This window comes from Pecten maximus, chromosome 6 (assembly GCF_902652985.1).
Source record: "Pecten maximus chromosome 6, xPecMax1.1, whole genome shotgun sequence".
Classification (NCBI taxonomy): Eukaryota; Metazoa; Mollusca; class Bivalvia; order Pectinida; family Pectinidae; genus Pecten; species Pecten maximus.
Genome location: NC_047020.1, coordinates 4,029,565 through 4,050,017, shown reverse-complemented (window position 1 = coordinate 4,050,017; position 20,453 = coordinate 4,029,565). Strand labels below are relative to the sequence as shown.

Sequence of the window (20,453 nt, the reverse complement as noted above, 5' to 3'; positions counted from 1 at the left end):
ATTTATTATAGAAACATGATAATTATTATCATCAGAAATATTTTGAAAAGCTCATCATAAGATGGCTAATTCCGCATCAGTATTAGAACAAATACAAATTTTATGACAATTTTCATCCTTAGGTAGTATCGGTAAAATGTCCAAATAGATGAAGGCTACAAGTGGGATTCCCCAAGGAAGTGTTTTATGACCGACACTCTTATACAGATATATATATATCAATGACCTCCTAGGAAATGTTAATGAAACCACATATTCATTTACTGATGATACTAAAATATTTAATGGAAAATAATTATCAGAATGATCTAGATCAACTCCAAACAAGGTCAAACCAATGGCTTTTAAAATCCCTTACAGACAAGTGAAAAACAGAGCTGCGACTATACTTGGAATTATAACTGATAGCAACGTTAACTTCAATGAACATATTTATGATATTGTCATCAAGGCAAATAGAATAATGGGGATCATCCGAAGAACCTACACATATATGGATACTACGACCTTCTGTCTTCTATGTAAAACACTTGTAAGGCCTCATTTAGAATATGGGGCTTGTATTTGGAACCCATATTTGCAGAATATTATAAATGAATTAGAAAACGTCCAAAGAAGAGCAACGAAACACATACGAGGAATAAGCTAACAAAACAAACAGAGAGATCTGAAATTGCCTACACAAAAACATAGAAGACATACAGGAGATATGATCCAAGTATATGAATTAGCACACGGAGGATATGGTCAAGTTATCACAGAGGGATTCTTAAATACCAACAAAAGAACCATGATACCATGATATTAGTAAAACGGAAAAGCAGACTAAACGTGAGGAAATATTTGTTTAGCGAGCAGAATGTCAATCACTGGAACTTTCTTCCAGATGCCTTGGTTACATCACTAATAGTCAAAACATTTGAATCCCGATTAGATAAACACTGGGGACAACCTGAATGCTATTTCAACCACGAAATAAATGATAATGAACTATCCATATTCGAGACGTCATTATGTGAACTTTGTTTTAACTTTTAAGATCGTGATATATAGACATACATGCCTGCGTCCAGTATTTAATATCATTGGTATTATCATTATAGTAAATTGATCAACCATTAACTCTTGCATTCAAAACTGTATCCTTATAGTTATGCAATTAGTTAACAGACCAAGAAGAACTTTTTCATTGATCTCTTCATTATTCCGGAGGAAGTAAAGAATTGAATGAATAAACATTTCGGTGGGCTGTTCTTACCTCGATTATTTTTGCAACGTGCGGGGCGTCGTTATCATCTAAGTCATTGTCTGCAAATCAAAAGATTACATTAATATGTCTGTAACTTAATGTATTATAATGTCACCATTAATAGAGCCCTGTATATAATATACACTGTAGGTAATCTGTTACAATATGTCTGTAACTTAATGTATTATAATGTCTACCATTAATAGAGCGATGTATATAATATACATATGTACACTGTAGGTAATCTGTTACAATATGTCTGTAATTTAGTGTATTATAATGTCACCGTTAATAGAGCGATGTATATAATATACACTGTAGGTAATCCCTCACAATATGTCTGTAACTTAGTGTATTATAATGTCTACCATTAATAGAGCCCTGTATATAATATACACTGTAGGTAATCCCTCACAATATGTCTGTAACTTAGTGTATTATAATATCTACCATTAATAGAGCCCTGTATATAATATACACTGTAGGCAATTATATATATATATATATAATCTGTTACAATATGTCTGTTACTTAGTGTATTATAATATCTACCATTAATAGAGCGATGTATATAATATACACTGTAGGTAATCTGTTACAATATGTCTGTAACTTAGTGTATTATAATATCTACCATTAATAGAGCCCTGTATATAATATACACTGTAGGTAATCTGTTACAATATGTCTGTTACTTAGTGTATTATAATGTCTACCATCAATAGAGCGATGTATATAATATACACTGTAGGTAATTATATATATATATATATAATCTGTTACAATATGTCTGTAACTTAGTGTTTTATAATATCTACCATTAATAAAGCCCTGTATATAATATACACTGTAGGTAATATGTTACAATATGTCTATAACTTAATGTATTATAATATCTACCATTAATAAAGCCCTGTATATAATATACACTGTAGGTAATCTGTTACAATATGTCTATAACTTAATGTATTATAATATCCACCATTTATAGAGCGATGTATATAATATACACTGTAGGTAATCTGTTACAATATGTCTATAACTTAATGTATTATAATGTCTACCATTAATAGAGCGATGTATATAATATACACTGTAGGTAATCTGTTACAATATGTCTGTAACTTAGTGTATTATAATGTCTACCATTAATATAGCGATGTATATAATATACACTGTAGGTAATCTGTTACAATGTCTGTAACTTAGTGTATTATAATGTCACCATTAATATAGCGATGTATATAATATACACTGTAGGTAATCTGTTACAATATGTCTGTTACTTAGTGTATTATAATGTCTACCATCAATAGAGCGATGTATATAATATACACCATAGGTAATCTGTTACAATATGTCTGTAACTTAGTGTATTATAATGTCTACCATTAATAGAGCGCTGTATATAATATACACCATAGGTAATCTGTTACAATATGTCTATAACTTAGTGTATTATAATATCTACCATTAATAGAGCGATGTATATAATATACACTGTAGGTAATCTGTTACAATATGTCTGTAACTTAGTGTATTATAATATCTACCATTAATAGAGCGATGTATATAATATACACTGTAGGTAATCTGTTACAATATGTCTGTAACTTAGTGTATTATAATGTCTACCATTAATATAGCGATGTATATAATATACACTGTAGGTAATCTGTTACAATGTCTGTAACTTAGTGTATTATAATGTCACCATTAATAGAGCGCTGTATATAATATACACCATAGGTAATCTGTTACAATATGTCTGTAACTTAGTGTATTATAATATCTACCATTAATAGAGCGATGTATATAATATACACTGTAGGTAATCTGTTACAATATGTCTATAACTTAGTGTATTATAATGTCTACCGTTAATATAGCGATGTATATAATATACACTGTAGGTAATCTGTTACAATATGTCTATAACTTAGTGTATTATAATGTCTACCATTAATATAGCGATGTATATAATATACACTGTAGGTAATCTGTTACAATGTCTGTAACTTAGTGTATTATAATGTCACCATTAATAGAGCGCTGTATATAATATACACCATAGGTAATCTGTTACAATATGTCTGTAACTTAGTGTATTATAATATCTACCATTAATAGAGCGATGTATATAATATACACTGTAGGTAATCTGTTACAATATGTCTATAACTTAGTGTATTATAATGTCTACCGTTAATATAGCGATGTATATAATATACACTGTAGGTAATCTGTTACAATATGTCTGTAACTTAGTGTATTATAATGTCTACCATTAATAGAGCGATGTATATAATATACACTGTAGGTAATCTGTTACAATATGTCTGTAACTTAATGTATTATAATGTCTACCATTAATAGAGCGCTGTATATAATATACACTGTAGGTAATCTGTTACAATATGTCTGTAACTTAGTGTATTATAATGTCTACCATCAATAGAGCGATGTATATAATATACACTGTAGGTAATCTGTTACAATATGTCTGTAACTTAGTGTATTATAATGTCACCGTTAATAGAGCCCTGTATATAATATACACTGTAGGTAATCTGTTACAATATGTCTGTAACTTAGTGTATTATAATGTCACCGTTAATAGAGCGATGTATATAATATACACTGTAGGTAATCTGTTACAATATATCTATAACTTAGTGTATTATAATGTCTACCATTAATAGAGCCCTGTATATAATATACACTGTAGGTAATCTGTCACAATATGTCTATAACTTAGTGTATTATAATGTCACCATTAATAGAGCGATGTATATAATATACACTGTAGGTAATCTGTCACAATATATCTGTAACTTAGTGTATTATAATGTCTACCATTAATAGAGCGATGTATATAATATACACTGTAGGTAATCTGTCACAATATGTCTGTAACTTAGTGTATTATAATATCTACCATTAATAGATCTAGAGCGATGTATATAATAAACACTGGTAACGAGTGTTTGTACTTATATACACTGTATATATGTCGATATGTTATATAAGGTATAGTTATTTACAGAGAACAAGGGAGTGTAGTATTCTGATTGTATTTAGTTAATCTTTAAAACAGGCGAATGTTGATTATATTGTATATACCCACCTCCAATATCCAATTTCCTTAATGTATTTGTCTTTGACAGAAATTCGGCCAGATTCTTCATCGGTGGACCATGAAGGTTGCATTTTCTCATTATCTATTAAACAAAGCAAACTGATATCATCCTTGTTGTCTGAACAGGATAATCATATTAGTACGTATTTGTTAAGATTTGGTGTTTTACATCAAACTTAAATATGAATGAATATCACAAAGTTTGCCAAAGACTGACATATCCTTTGATATATAATACATTATAAGACATGTTGGTGCTTGTTTGATATATACGTTCTAAGACACCTAGTTGCTTGTTTGGGTGCGTGTTTGATATATTAGACACTAAGGTGCCTGTTTGATATATATACGTACTAAGACACTTAGATGCTTGTTTGATATATATACGTACTAAGACACTTAGGTGCGTGTTTGATATATATACGTACTAAGACACTTAGGTGCGTGTTTGATATATATACGTACTAAGACACTTAGGTGCCTGTTTGATACATATACGTACTAAGACACTTAGGTGCGTGTTTGATATATATACGTACTAAGACACTTAGATGCTTGTTTGCTTTCATTATCTGACACACGTAGTTGACCTCTCTCACTCCGAGTTTGTTTCCGGACAGATCGAGTTCCAATATATCGACGCTGTTCTGAAAAAGTATCGTGCATAACATTGAAAAACGTTCGGCATGGAGGATAGATATTATTTCATACATTTGTAAACTATGTACCTGGTATATTATTAAATCATATTTCTTATTGAAACACTGTAATCAGTTATGTTCGTCTTAGTTTTTCTAATCTTTTTCTTATTTTCAAAAACGAGGTGGGTTTTTTTTCAAATTAACTAATATTCATTTAGAACAGATTGTCTTTCCTATCATATCTTATACCATACAAATTATACAAAGAAGATTTGTATCACTGATGACTGCATACAGAGACTTATTATTTCATTGTTTTTTATAATACTGTATTGCTGTAAGGGAAAGAATGTGAAATGAAAGAGAAGCTGATAATAGGACAGAAATGAGACAAAAGAAAAAACCGGGACAGATATCAGAACAAGCCTGTTATGGCAGGAAGTCAAAACAGAGCTAGAATAATTAAAACTTTAATAGAGGAAAAAATATGTGTTGTCAACCTAATTTATGTCAGGTTTTAGGCAATATCAATTAGTTTGATCAATGTCTTCCATTCATTTACCCAAAACATTGTAGACATGGGCTACCATTACCATAGGAAATACATTTTTGAACGATATAATTTTCTTTTATTACATTTACTAGAGCCATAACATAGAGAGAGTGTTATGTATAGTTTTAGTTCTAAAGATGTAGTATTTAATAAGAAAAAACAATTCATTATAAATGCGATTAAAAATGCCTGTTTCATTTACCATTCCAAATAATATTGTTTCTTTATTAATCGGTTATGTAATTGTTAGAATCCCTAGCATCCTTTCGTGACTTACTAGAAACTTGTGAACCTCCTCACATTCCCTGAACAGTTGCACGATTGTCTTCCTTTAATTATTACAAAATTACAATTAGGATTGTTAGATAAGCCTACTTTATACGCATAAGAGTAAACTGTTTGGATATTATGGTTACCCAATAAAGTGTAGCCAGCCGAGTTTAGTGGATAATCTTACCGCAATACTGACGAAAATCATTTTGAGCTCACGTGCCGACAACTGAAGATCCTCTATAGAGAAGACCGCCTGGCCAAACTGCTGTAGGACTTTTTTGATAGGAATCAACCCCACTCGTTTACACGACTTCCGGTAAAGTGCCCGAGATTGTTCGATCTGTGTAGCATATCTCTCCGTTTTCGGGGTATCTGCTGCAGCGGGAAAATGAAACCAGTTCAATCTTATACATTTTTTTTACTTTGATATTGATAAATACCAACGTTGTTGAACCCTAGGAAGGTCTGGACTAAAACAAGTCATCGCCATCAGCTACCCGATACAAGTTGATACAGAAAAAAAACCTTTTAATTTAAACATCAGTTGTATTTATAGCTTTCTTGCTCTCAACAAATATCGTTATTTTTCAGACATAATTCTTATTTCCACTTACCTTCATCATCTTCGTCAAAATCGAACGGTTCATCGGGATCAAAAGTTGTTTTATTTTCAAATGTAAACTTTGTTTTCCTCTTTCTGTGTGGAGCTCTGAAGGACGCCCGAGAGAGGTTCCGGGATTCCAGGCGAGGACTAGGAGCTTCCGGCTTAGGCGTGGCTGCTACAAAATCGTCCTTATCGCCGTCTTTACTGTTCGGTGATGCCATTGACAATGCTGTTTGTTTACGTGAAAATGTTTTTGATGGGGATGAGGGCAAGGGAGGTAACTTCACGTCGGCCATAATGGATAGATCACTGTCTTCCCGGTCAAGGTCTGACAAAGAAGATAAAGAGTAGGTATTAAATCAGAATAATTCAAATGTACAGCGTGAGATTTAACAAAAAACTACAACAATTACATACGAAATTACAAAAAAACAATATATCATAATTACCTTAAATAATGCCACATTAATGTACGTGTAATACCTACAAAATAGTACCACATTAAATTACGCGTAATACCTAAAAATAGTACAACATTCAAATACGTGTAAAATACCTACAAAATTGTACCACATTAATTTACGTGTAAAATACCTACAAAATATTACCACATTAATTTACGTGTAAAATACCGACAATATATTACCACATTAATTTACATGTAAGATACCTACAAAATTGTACAACATTAATTTACATGTAAAATATCTACAAAATAGTACCACATTAATTTACGTGTAAAATACCGACAATATAGTACCACATTAATTTACGTGTAAAATACCAACAAAATAGTACCACATAAATGTACGTGTAAAATACCGACAAAATAGTACCACATTAATTTACGTGTAAAATACCGACAAAATAGTACCACATTAATTTACGTGTAAAATACCGACAATATAGTACCACATAAATGTACGTGTAAAATACCTACAAAATTGTACCACATTAATTTACGTGTAAAATAACTACAAAATAGTACCACATAAATGTACGTGTAAAATACCTACAAACAGTACTACATTTTTTTCAGTTTTAAAATCTTTTTATTCATCCTTTTGCATATTATAAGTACATAAAATACATAGAAAAAAAAACATCAATTATAGATACAATTTTACCGCACGTAAATGTACGTGTAATACCTACAAACAGTACTACATTAATGTACGTGTAATACCTACAAACAGTACTACATTAATGTACGTGTAATACCTACAAACATTACTACATTAATGTACGTGTAATACCTACAAACATTACTACATTAATGTACGTGTAATACCTACAAATATTACCACATTAATGTACATGTAATACCTACAATATCCATAACGATTTTTTTTTAAATTGCGCACGTATATTTTGTAATGAAATTACAGGTCCATTTTATACTTATCAAGAGAAACAGGAGTCAACCCTTGTGAGATTTAAATAAAAACGTATGGAACACATTCCAGGTGAAAATCTCATTACCTGTGGTTAAAACTCTCATCAACTGTGGTTAAAACTCTCATTACCTGTGGTTAAAACTCTCATCAACTGTGGTTAAGCACTCATCAAATGTCAATTTTCCAACATAAATACGACAGGAACTGTAACTAAATCACATCCTGTGTAGGATACACACCTGTACGATTGTTGGAGAATCACTGATCCACCAGGTTTAGTATAAATATACCTACTCCAATTTTATGGTGTCGTGTTGAAATGTGCGAGTTCCTTTGTATGTTTCCACTAGATTTATAACTTACGATCAATTAAGAACACTTAAGATAGTCCTGTATCAACTATGAAGGATACTTGAGGACATACATGGTGTCCCTATCAACACACACAGTAGCTATCTACTGTTGTAATACGTTGCTATATGTCGTATATTCCGGGTTTTTTTTATCGATATTTTAGTTTTAAACATGGAGTAAGGAATTGACAAAAAAACTGCATGTTTACACACAAATAACACTATTAATGGTACGTAGTGATGATAAAATGAACTGGCGTACCTTAGATCCCTTATAACAGGTCCACTCATCACTGACCGCTGGTCAGACGTGGTCAGTGTTGTACCCCCGATGCTACATCAAGTGATGACTGTGCTAACCTGGTGACCAAGTGATCGTGACTATATATATGTTTATAGACTAAAGATCAGGCTATTGTTCCAACGTACATAATAACATGGTATTAATGGATTATGATTTGGGCTATAATGCCGGTATTTATATACCTATGAGTGCAGGCTTAAATGGTGTTAGCAATTAACGTTTTATAAAAGGAAACTTAACATGTGTAATATAATCACAGCTAGTTATGTATTAGCCATTTTAAATAGAAACATATTTACTGTACAGAAAACGACCTCAAATAAAAACAGATTTACTTGACAAAATAACGACAGTGTAAATCTGGCTGAGTTCATACCCAGGCAATCCAATAACATGTCGATAGTGTAATGAAATGTGTCACAGTACATATATACTATAGGGTTATCATACTAACACGATATCACAGTACAGATATAATACAGGGATATCATACTAACACGATATCACAGTACAGATATAATACAGGGATATCATACTAACACGATATCACAGTACAGATATAATACAGGGATATCATACTAACACGATATCACAGTACAGATATAATACAGGGATATCATACTAACACGATATCACAGTACAGATATAATACAGGGATATCATACTAACACGATATCACAGTACAGATATAATACAGGGATATCATACTAACACGATATCACAGTACAGATATAATACAGGGATATCATACTAACACGATATCACAGTACAGATATAATACAGGGATATCATACTAACACGATATCACAGTACATATATAATACACGGATATCATGCTAACACGATATCACAGTACATATAATACACGGATATCATACTAACACGATATCACAGTACAGATATAATACAGGGATATCATACTAACACGATATCACAGTACAGATATAATACATGGATATCATACTAACACGATATCACAGCACAGATATAATACACGGATATCATACTAACACGATATCACACTACAGATATAATACAGGGATACCATACTAACACGATATCACAGTACAGATATAATACAGGGATATCATACTAACACGATATCACAGTACAGATATAATACAGGGATATCATACTAACACGAAATCACAGTAAATATATAACACATGGATATCATACTAACAGGATATCACACTACATATATAATACAGGGATATCATACTAACACGATATCACAGTACAGATATAATACAGGGATACCATACTAACACGATATCACACTACAGATATAATACAGGGATATCATACTAACACGATATCACAGTACAGATATAATACAGGGATATCATACTAACACGATATCACAGTACAGATATAATACAGGGATATCATACTAACACGATATCACAGTACAGATATAATACAGGGATATCATACTAACACGTTATTACACTACAGATATAATACAGGGATATCATACTAACACGATATCACACTACAGATATAATACAGGGATACCATACTAACACGATATCACAGTACAGATATAATACAGGGATATCATACTAACACGATATCACAGTACAGATATAATACAGGGATATCAAACTAACACGATATCACAGTACAGATATAATACAGGGATATCATACTAACACGATATCACAGTACAGATATAATACAGGGATATCATACTAACACGTTATTACACTACAGATATAATACAGGGATATCATACTAACACGATATAACACTACAGATACAATACACGGATATCATGCTAACACGATATCACAGTACATATAATACACGGATATCATACTAACACGATATCACAGTACAGATATAATACAGGGATATCATACTAACACGATATCACAGTACAGATATAATACAGGGATATCATACTAACACGATATCACAGTACAGATATAATACAGGGATATCATACTAACACGATATCACAGTACATATATAATACACGGATATCATGCTAACACGATATCACAGTACATATAATACACGGATATCATACTAACACGATATCACAGTACAGATATAATACAGGGATATCATACTAACACGATATCACAGTACAGATATAATACATGGATATCATACTAACACGATATCACAGTACAGATATAATACACGGATATCATACTAACACGATATCACACTACAGATATAATACAGGGATACCATACTAACACGATATCACAGTACAGATATAATACAGGGATATCATACTAACACGATATCACAGTACAGATATAATACAGGGATATCATACTAACACGAAATCACAGTAAATATATAACACATGGATATCATACTAACAGGATATCACACTACATATATAATACAGGGATATCATACTAACACGATATCCCAGTACAGATATAATACAGGGATACCATACTAACACGATATCACACTACAGATATAATACAGGGATATCATACTAACACGATATCACAGTACAGATATAATACAGGGATATCATACTAACACGATATCTCACTACAGATATAATACAGGGATACCATACTAACACGATATCACACTACAGATATAATACAGGGATATCAAACTAACACGATATCACAGTACAGATATAATACAGGGATATCATACTAACACGATATAACACTACAGATATAATACAGGGATATCATACTAACACGATATAACACCACAGATACAATACAGGGATATCATACTAACACGATATAACACCACAGATACAATACAGGGATATCATACTAACACGATATAACACTACAGATATAATACAGGGATATCATACTAACACGATATTACACTACATATATTTTAACTTCTCTCCGTTTATATTTCCGTACAGAAAACAATTATTACAATGGAAACATGCTGCATTTGACAGTGATTTTGATGAACTCAAAATCTGTTGCTGGATTTGATGAGAAAAAATGCACTTACAAATGGTAACTAAAGATGTAACTAAGGATATAACTAAGGATGTAACTAAGGATGTAACTAAGGATGTAACTAAGGATGTTACTAAGGATGTTACTAAGGATGTAACTAAGGACAGGTGTATTTGAGCTTAGGTCAAAGGTAAGATGCGTGTTTCCAACCAAATTATTTGGAAATCGAATTCAGCATTTTAAGTGTTGAAATTTTTTATTTTTGCATTCCTCTCATTTAGAAAAAGGCGACGTTCTAGTAGTGAAAGACATTCTCGGAAACCATATCTACCGATAAATTTTATAACAGAGATATATTTACTGTAGTATACCCCGCGTGGGGTTTATTATTAGCCCGACACACATTCCACTACAAGGCATTGTTTCTCGGTAGTTAAGTATATCCGTTATAAGTTCAGGCTAACTATTTACAAGAGAAACAAGTATACAAATTATCGATTACACAGCGAGTCCTGGGGCGACACAACACAGTGTCCCTCTGAACCATAGCAATAACAGTTTGTACTACGACGTAACCTAGTACAGACATTTACAATTAATATCCATGTGTCGGTCACTTAGATGTAAGTCGTGTAGAAATGCGCAGCCGACTGAAAACCTAATCGAATGAGTTCCAGTCCATTTTTAATTAAATCAAGCGAAAGAAACAGGTTGTTTCTACCTCCCACGAGCGTTTGTTTTATCGGCGTCAACAATAGATCTTACGTTAGAAAACCAGTATACCGAAAGTATCAACTGGGTCCAGTTTTAACTGAGTCGGTGTCAATAGGTCCAGCTGGTTAAACGATACCATAGATTTTTGTTTAGATTTCTTTCGAAACTTTCCTTCTTCATTAATACTCAAGTATGTTTGTATTTAAATAACCCTCTGGTAGTCGGTTCGTAATCATCTCTATTTGCTTTGATTTATTATCATACTGAAATGAGTTTTACATGTGTATACTAAATGTATTTTTTCAGATTTTAGCGAGTAATTCACAAACAGATATGAATTAATATATATCATTTGATCCATGGTTTAATTTTACCACTTGGACATTTAAAGTATTTATATAAAACATCAAAGCACACTATTACATTTTCGATGTTGATACCTATATCAAAATGGTCCGAACCACTCGTATATACTAAAAGAATAGTCTTCAATGCTCGAAATGAGTTTCAAAACAGAAATTATTTTAAGTATTTTTGGGACATTAAGAGACATTGGAGCTTCTATAATTGTACATGTCAATGGTGTGTAGATATGCTTAAAGCATTGTGATTAGTATGCTAGTCATTAGATTTCTGGATCAGATTACTCTTAATACACATAAAATATTACAGGTCTCAGACTTACATTACCGGACCATACCACTCTCAATACACAATAGGTATAACAGGTCTCAGACTTACATTACCGGACCATACTACTCTCAATACACAATAGGTAAAACAGGTCTCAGACTTACATTACCGGACCATACCACTCTCAATACACAATAGGTATTACAGGTCTCAGACCTACATTACCGGACCATACCACTCTCAATACACAATAGGTATAACAGGTCTCAGACTTACATTACCGGACCATACTACTCTCAATACACAATAGGTAAAACAGGTCTCAGACTTACATTACCGGACCATACCACTCTCAATACACAATAGGTATTACAGGTCTCAGACCTACATTACCGGACCATACCACTCTCAATACACAATAGGTATCACAGGTCTCCGACTTACATTACCGGACCATACCACTCTCAATACACAATAGGTATTACAGGTCTCAGACTTATATTACCGGACCATACCACTCCCAATACACAATAGGTATAACAGGTCTCAGACTTACATTACCGGACCATACCACTCTCAATACACAATAGGTATTACAGGTCTCAGACCTACATTACCGGACCATACCACTCTCAATACACAATAGGTATCACAGGTCTCAGACTTACATTACCAGACCATACTACTCTCAATACACAATAGGTATTACAGGTCTCAGACTTACATTACCGGACCATACCACTCTCAATACACAATAGGTATTACAGGTATCAGACTTACATTACCGGACCAGACTACTCTCAATACACAATAGGTATTACAGGTCTCAGACTTACATTACCGGACCATACTATTCTCAATACACAATAGGTATTACAGGTCTCAGACTTACATTACCGGACCAGACTACTCTCAATACACAATAGGTATAACAGGTCTCAGACCTACATTACCGAACCATACTACTCTCAATACACAATAGGTATAACAGGTATCAGACCTATATTACCGGACCAGACTACTCTCAATACACAATAGGTAGTACAGGTCACAGACTTACATTACCGGACCATACCACTCTCAATACACAATAGGTATTACTGGTCTCAGACTTACATTACCGGACCATACTATTCTCTATACACAATAGGTAGTACAGGTCTCAGACTTACATTACCGGACCATACTATTCTCAATACACAATAGGTATTACAGGTCTCAGACCTACATTACCGGACCATACTACTCTCAATACACAATAGGTAAAACAGGTCACAGACTTACATTACCAGACCATACCACTCTCAATATACAATAGGTATTACAGGTCTCAGACTTACATTACCGGACCATACCACTCTCAATACACAATAGGTATTACAGGTCTCAGACTTACATTACCGGACCATACTACTATCAATGCACAATAGGTATTACAGGTCTCAGACCTACATTACCGGACCATACTACTCTCAATACACAATAGGTAGTACAGGTCACAGACTTACATTACCGGACCATACCACTCTCAATACACAATAGGTATTACAGGTATCATACTTACATTACCGGACCAGACTACTCTCAATACACAATAGGTATCACAGGTCTCAGACTTACATTACCGGACCATACCACTCTCAATACACAATAGGTATAACAGGTCACAGACTTACATTACCGGACCATGCTACTCTCAATACACAATAGGTAAAACAGGACTCAGACTTACATTACCGGACCATACTACTCTCAATACACATTAGGTATTACAGGTCTCAGACTTACATTACCGGACCATACCACTCTCAATATACAATAGGTATAACAGGTCACAGACTTACATTACCGGACCATACTACTCTCAATACACAATAGGTAAAACAGGACTCAGACTTACATTACCGGACCATACTACTCTCAATACACAATAGGTATTACAGGTCTCTGACTTACATTACCGGACCATACCACTCTCAATACACAATAGGTATCACAGGTCTCAGACTTACATTACCGGACCAGACTATTCTCAATACACAATAGGTAGTACAGGTCTCAGACTTACATTACCGGACCATACCACTCTCAATACACAATAGGTATTACAGGTCTCAGACCTACATTACCGGACCATACTATTCTCAATACACAATAGGTATAACAGGTATCAGACCTACATTACCGGACCATACTACTCTCAATACACAATAGGTATTACAGGTCTCTGACTTACATTACCGGACCATACCACTCTCAATACACAATAGGTATCACAGGTCTCAGACTTACATTACCGGACCAGACTATTCTCAATACACAATAGGTATTACAGGTCTCAGACTTACATTACCGGACCATACCACTCTCAATACACAATAGGTATTACAGGTCTCAGACCTACATTACCGGACCATACTACTCTCAATACACAATAGGTAAAACAGGTCACAGACTTACATTACCAGACCATACCACTCTCAATATACAATAGGTATTACAGGTCTCAGACTTACATTACCGGACCATACCACTCTCAATACACAATAGGTATTACAGGTCTCAGACTTACATTACCGGACCATACTACTATCAATGCACAATAGGTATTACAGGTCTCAGACCTACATTACCGGACCATACTACTCTCAATACACAATAGGTAGTACAGGTCACAGACTTACATTACCGGACCATACCACTCTCAATACACAATAGGTATTACAGGTATCATACTTACATTACCGGACCAGACTACTCTCAATACACAATAGGTATCACAGGTCTCAGACTTACATTACCGGACCATACCACTCTCAATACACAATAGGTAAAACAGGACTCAGACTTACATTACCGGACCATACTACTCTCAATACACATTAGGTATTACAGGTCTCAGACTTACATTACCGGACCATACCACTCTCAATATACAATAGGTATAACAGGTCACAGACTTACATTACCGGACCATACTACTCTCGATACACAATAGGTAAAACAGGACTCAGACTTACATTACCGGACCATACTACTCTCAATACACAATAGGTATCACAGGTCTCAGACCTACATTACTGGACCTAACTACTCTCAATACACAATAGGTATTACAGGTCTCAGACTTACATTACCGGACCATACTACTCTCAATACTAGTACACAATAGGTATCACATGTCTCAGACTTACATTACCGGACCATACCACTCTCAATACACAATAGGTATAACAGGTCTCAGACTTACATTACCGGACTAGACTACTCTCAATACACAATAGGTATTACAGGTCTCAGACTTACATTACCGGACCATACCACTCTCAATACACAATAGGTATGACAGGTCTCAGATTTACATTACCGGACCATACCACTCCCAATACACAATAGGTATGACAGGTCTCAGACTTACATTACCGGACCATACCACTCTCAATACACAATAGGTATCACAGGTCTCAGACTTACATTACCGGACCATACCACTCTCAATACACAATAGGTATGACAGGTCACAGACTTACATTACCGGATCATACTACTCTCAATACACAATAGGTATCACAGGTCTCAGACTTACATTTCCGGACCATACCACTCTCAATACACAATAGGTATGACAAGTCACAGACTTACATTACCGGATCATACTACTCTCAATACACAATAGGTATCACAGGTCTCAGACTTACATTACCGGACCATACCACTCTCAATACACAATAGGTATTACAGGTCTCAGACTTACATTACCGGACCATACCACTCTCAATACACAATAGGTATTACAGGTATCAGACTTACATTACCGGACCATACTACTCTCAATACACAATAGGTATTACAGGTCTCAGACTTACATTACCGGACCATACTACTCTCAATACACAATAGGTATTACAGGTCTCAGACTTACATTACCGGACCATACTATTCTCAATACACAATAGGTAGTACAGGTCTCAGACTTACATTACCGGACCATACCACTCTCAATACACAATAAGTATTACAGGTCTCAGACTTACATTAGCGGACCATACTATTCTCAATACACAATAGGTATGACAGGTATCAGACTTACATTACCGGACCAGACTATTCTCAATACACAATAGGTTTCACAGGTCTCCGACCTATATTGTTATCCTGATATAGCGATTAGATCTTCTGCTGTATTTCATTGTCAAGTTCATGTATTTTTATCGTCATCTACTTATGTGTGAGAATGGTTGACCAGTTGACCCTTAGGTTTTTGTAAAAAAAAAAAAACAGCTTAATTTTAATACTTAATTTAACTTTACCTAGTTTTTAAAATGCCATGATGCTGTTTTATTGCACAGAAATTGCAATGTGTTAAAAAGAAATAATTATTTTTTCTTTGTTTTCATGGTAAATACTAAAATGTGATTGGTCGAAAAAAAAGAAATTCCGAGAATGGCGCGAAAAATGTGACGTCACAATACGACAATTGACGTTGCGTATTGATTTGAGAAAAAGAATCCCATTTAAAACCAGTAAAATTGTACATAAAACATGTTTTAAATTAGAAAATAATTTTCAAAAATTAATTATAAGCGTTGATGTCAATTTTTTTTTTAGTTTCACCGGGGTATGAAACAAATTTTGTTTGCAAACTTCTGTAAGAATCCGCTACGCGGATTCATACTGTTTGCAAACAAAATTTGTTTCATACCCGATGAAACTAGAAAAAAAATCACATCAATGCTTAAATATATTTCAAAATTGCTTTCAAAATCTTATCTTAGGGTAAAATTTGAATATATTTTCTAGTATATTTTCCATGAATTAGCATGACTTCTTTATAATACCAATCACCTCCGATATTTGTGTGTTTGATTATTCAGACGACAATACCAGTTAATCTGTGTTTCCGAGGACATTACGAGGAATGGCAGTAAATCTCGGTAATATAAACCAACATGTTGTTATCTTTACATCTAAACTTTAATTCTGTCCTATATTCTCTGTATAAACAGACTGGATCAATATCGAATTCGTTCGGGAGTTCAAGCTAGTAGATTTCAACTCGATAATTCGACCTACAAAAGCCCGCAGAGAAATCGAATATGTTGCCATTTGAACTTTGTTCTTTGTCAACAAACACACGTTGGCTGTCATAATATTGTCCAGATTTTTAATTTCCATTCGAGGTCACACATCATGCATGTTCGGCATGGCTGACAACACTACCAGGTGTAACCTATATACGTGTTATCATAGACTTCATCAAGTTAAATCTGCTGCTAATCCGGCCGACTAATAAACCGGGTTTTTAGATAACGTTACACCGTCAACTTATGTCAGCGTGATGACGTGAGTGATATTGTCAACACAGGACATTTAACGTCTACACCAAACTTACTCATCATCAAATACACCACCATATAAAAAACGAGGAAATTTATATTTTTTACAACGAAACTGACATACTTGTTAAGTATTTTGTAGATAATCATTTACACAGTGTCACGAAATATTTAGTTATTATAGAATGTTAAAAAATATATTGGGTCAGCAAAGATAAAATACAATCTAAACATTATTTTACTGTATGCGAATGCAAGCTTAATCAGGATGAGAATTGGGGTACTTGATCTATGAGATATGTTGACAATAAATATTATATTGTCGATCTTAAACGGTTAAAAAGGACATAATAGTTAACAAAACTACCATCCTAAACTGTCAGTATCAAATATTTACAAAGGTCATAGTAGTTATCATAAACTACTATCATAAACTTTCAGTCTAAAATAGTTACAAAGAACATAAAGTGTAGCAGTCATCAAAACTACTCCAGTACACTGTCAGTCTAAAGCTATCTATCTAGGGCCAATCCAGATATAGGATCGTCTAATTCCTCATTCAAATGGTGACAAATGCCTGACAAGTGTCAATATGATAGGAGTTATATAACACAACCAATAGGATATTTAAGAGTGGGACGTTTCGATAACTACATTGCCACCTTCATCAGACTAATGACGTTTCGATGACTATGTCACCTTCATTAGACTAATCTGATTAGTCTGATGAAAATGACAGTTTAGTCATCGAGACTTCACACTCTTAAATATCATATCGGTTGTGTTATATAAATTAATCATATTTACATTACCGACCTTAAGGTATGTTCCAGAATAGCCTCTTAGTGTCGTTAGACACAACAAGTGTAAAATTAATCCATGTAGTACCTATGTGCGGTACCACATGTTTGACATTAATAAGTTGTTTTTACTTTCTGGTTGTATTGTTTATTCCGTAATTTCAAGGCGGATTGTACTCAAAACATTAACGTGTGGGGCTAATACGAATGTTTTGCAAGGTTTAAATTTCGGAGTTTACTTCTAATTGTTTTATGAAAACATATACATCAGTTACTACTTTGTTAGTAATATTTGAATGATGTTCAGGTTTTCTTAATTTTTTTTTTTTTTCAAATAATTAGAATAGAATATCATCAACTTTATCGAAACGAGGAGAACATCATAATTCGTCGCATGGTCCTTTATACAGGTTTTTATAATGTGATTATCCGAATAATTGTATTGAGTTTCCTGCAATAGCATACCGTTTCAACAACATTTAATCAAATAATTCACCGTTTCTATATATTTTTTAACTAATATCTAACCTATCTGTTCTGGGGATCAACTGGACCACTTGTAGATAAAGTACACCTGCATTTAGGGTTAAGTGTACAGACATGCTAATTGATCTGAATTTGGATAACAATAAGGATGTGTGTTGGCACGTGGTTGTCACGTCCTGTAAATTATCATACAGGTCAACACTACAATGAAGTTGTATTTAAACACGATTCTGAATAACCAAACATCCACTAACATATACACACATTTAGTAAAGCATGAGGACTCTAACTTAACATCAAAATCCACAATAGATGGTAAAACGTTTCTACCATATTTGTACTGGTTTGAGAAATGTTTACTCCGGTGACAAGTCCATATGTACTAATCACATAATCACATTAGTTGAATATATTAAATATATAGCTTAAGAGACACTTGCGGCTTTTGTTTGCTTGTTGTTTGTTGTTTTTTTAACGCTTGAAAACATTACAAACCTGTATCGTATTGTTCTCCCTCCATTGTCGCCATATTTTAGGTATCAATGTGCGGTACGATGAATGAGTCCAAACAATCTATCCTTGTTGCTAGTGCACTTCTCAACCCCACTCCTGGACAGGTACCCTGCTGCTACTGGAGGTCCTGGATTCTTAGTGATGGTCACTATAAACCATGTCCATGCACTTGTCTGAAACACCTATTCCCAATTATGCTTACTATAATGTAAATATCTTTTTCGCTCGTTAGTTCACATCATCATATATATCCGTGATTTCGATGGAGTCTACATCTCGCGTCCTTCTGCTCCGGTGACGTTGTTCATGATTGTGTTCAATTTGTACCATTTGGTGTCTGATTCACGATCCGGTGACTATCACATCCCTCGCTGTTTACTGGTCAGGTCTGCCTTCAGGTTTGTGTCGACAGAGAATACTAATAACATTTACACTAAACCTTTTTCGCTTTAGATAATAACAAGAATGATAGACGAAAATCTCAGGCGTACTTTTCTGATTTAGAGAGTTGAGTGGGGGATTTAAAAACATCCATTACAGTCGGTGTAC

The 20,453-nt window shown here is 33.8% G+C and overlaps 1 protein-coding gene across 11 annotated transcripts in view; it reads right to left on the bottom strand.

Moving 5' to 3' along the window:
- The window catches only part of LOC117328766 (leucine-rich repeat-containing protein 74B-like), a 29,222-nt gene extending 8,769 nt beyond the window's left edge, over positions 1–20,453 (bottom strand). For 4 of the 11 annotated variants that reach the window (XM_033886294.1, XM_033886301.1, XM_033886303.1 and 1 more), the window contains exons 1-6: positions 19,887–20,452; positions 6,470–6,787; positions 6,040–6,230; positions 4,928–5,035; positions 4,377–4,470; positions 1,259–1,308 (exon numbers count right to left, since the gene is read on the bottom strand). In XM_033886294.1, coding sequence (XP_033742185.1) covers positions 1,259–1,308; positions 4,377–4,470; positions 4,928–5,035; positions 6,040–6,230; positions 6,470–6,787; positions 19,887–19,920 — 795 coding nt within the window. In that variant the 5' untranslated portion in view covers positions 19,921–20,452. Of the gene's footprint in view, positions 1–1,258; positions 1,309–4,376; positions 4,471–4,927; positions 5,036–6,039; positions 6,231–6,469; positions 6,788–8,471; positions 8,594–19,886 lie in introns of those variants that run through there. The other 7 variants (XM_033886299.1, XM_033886300.1, XM_033886302.1 and 4 more) reach the window with 5 other exon arrangements.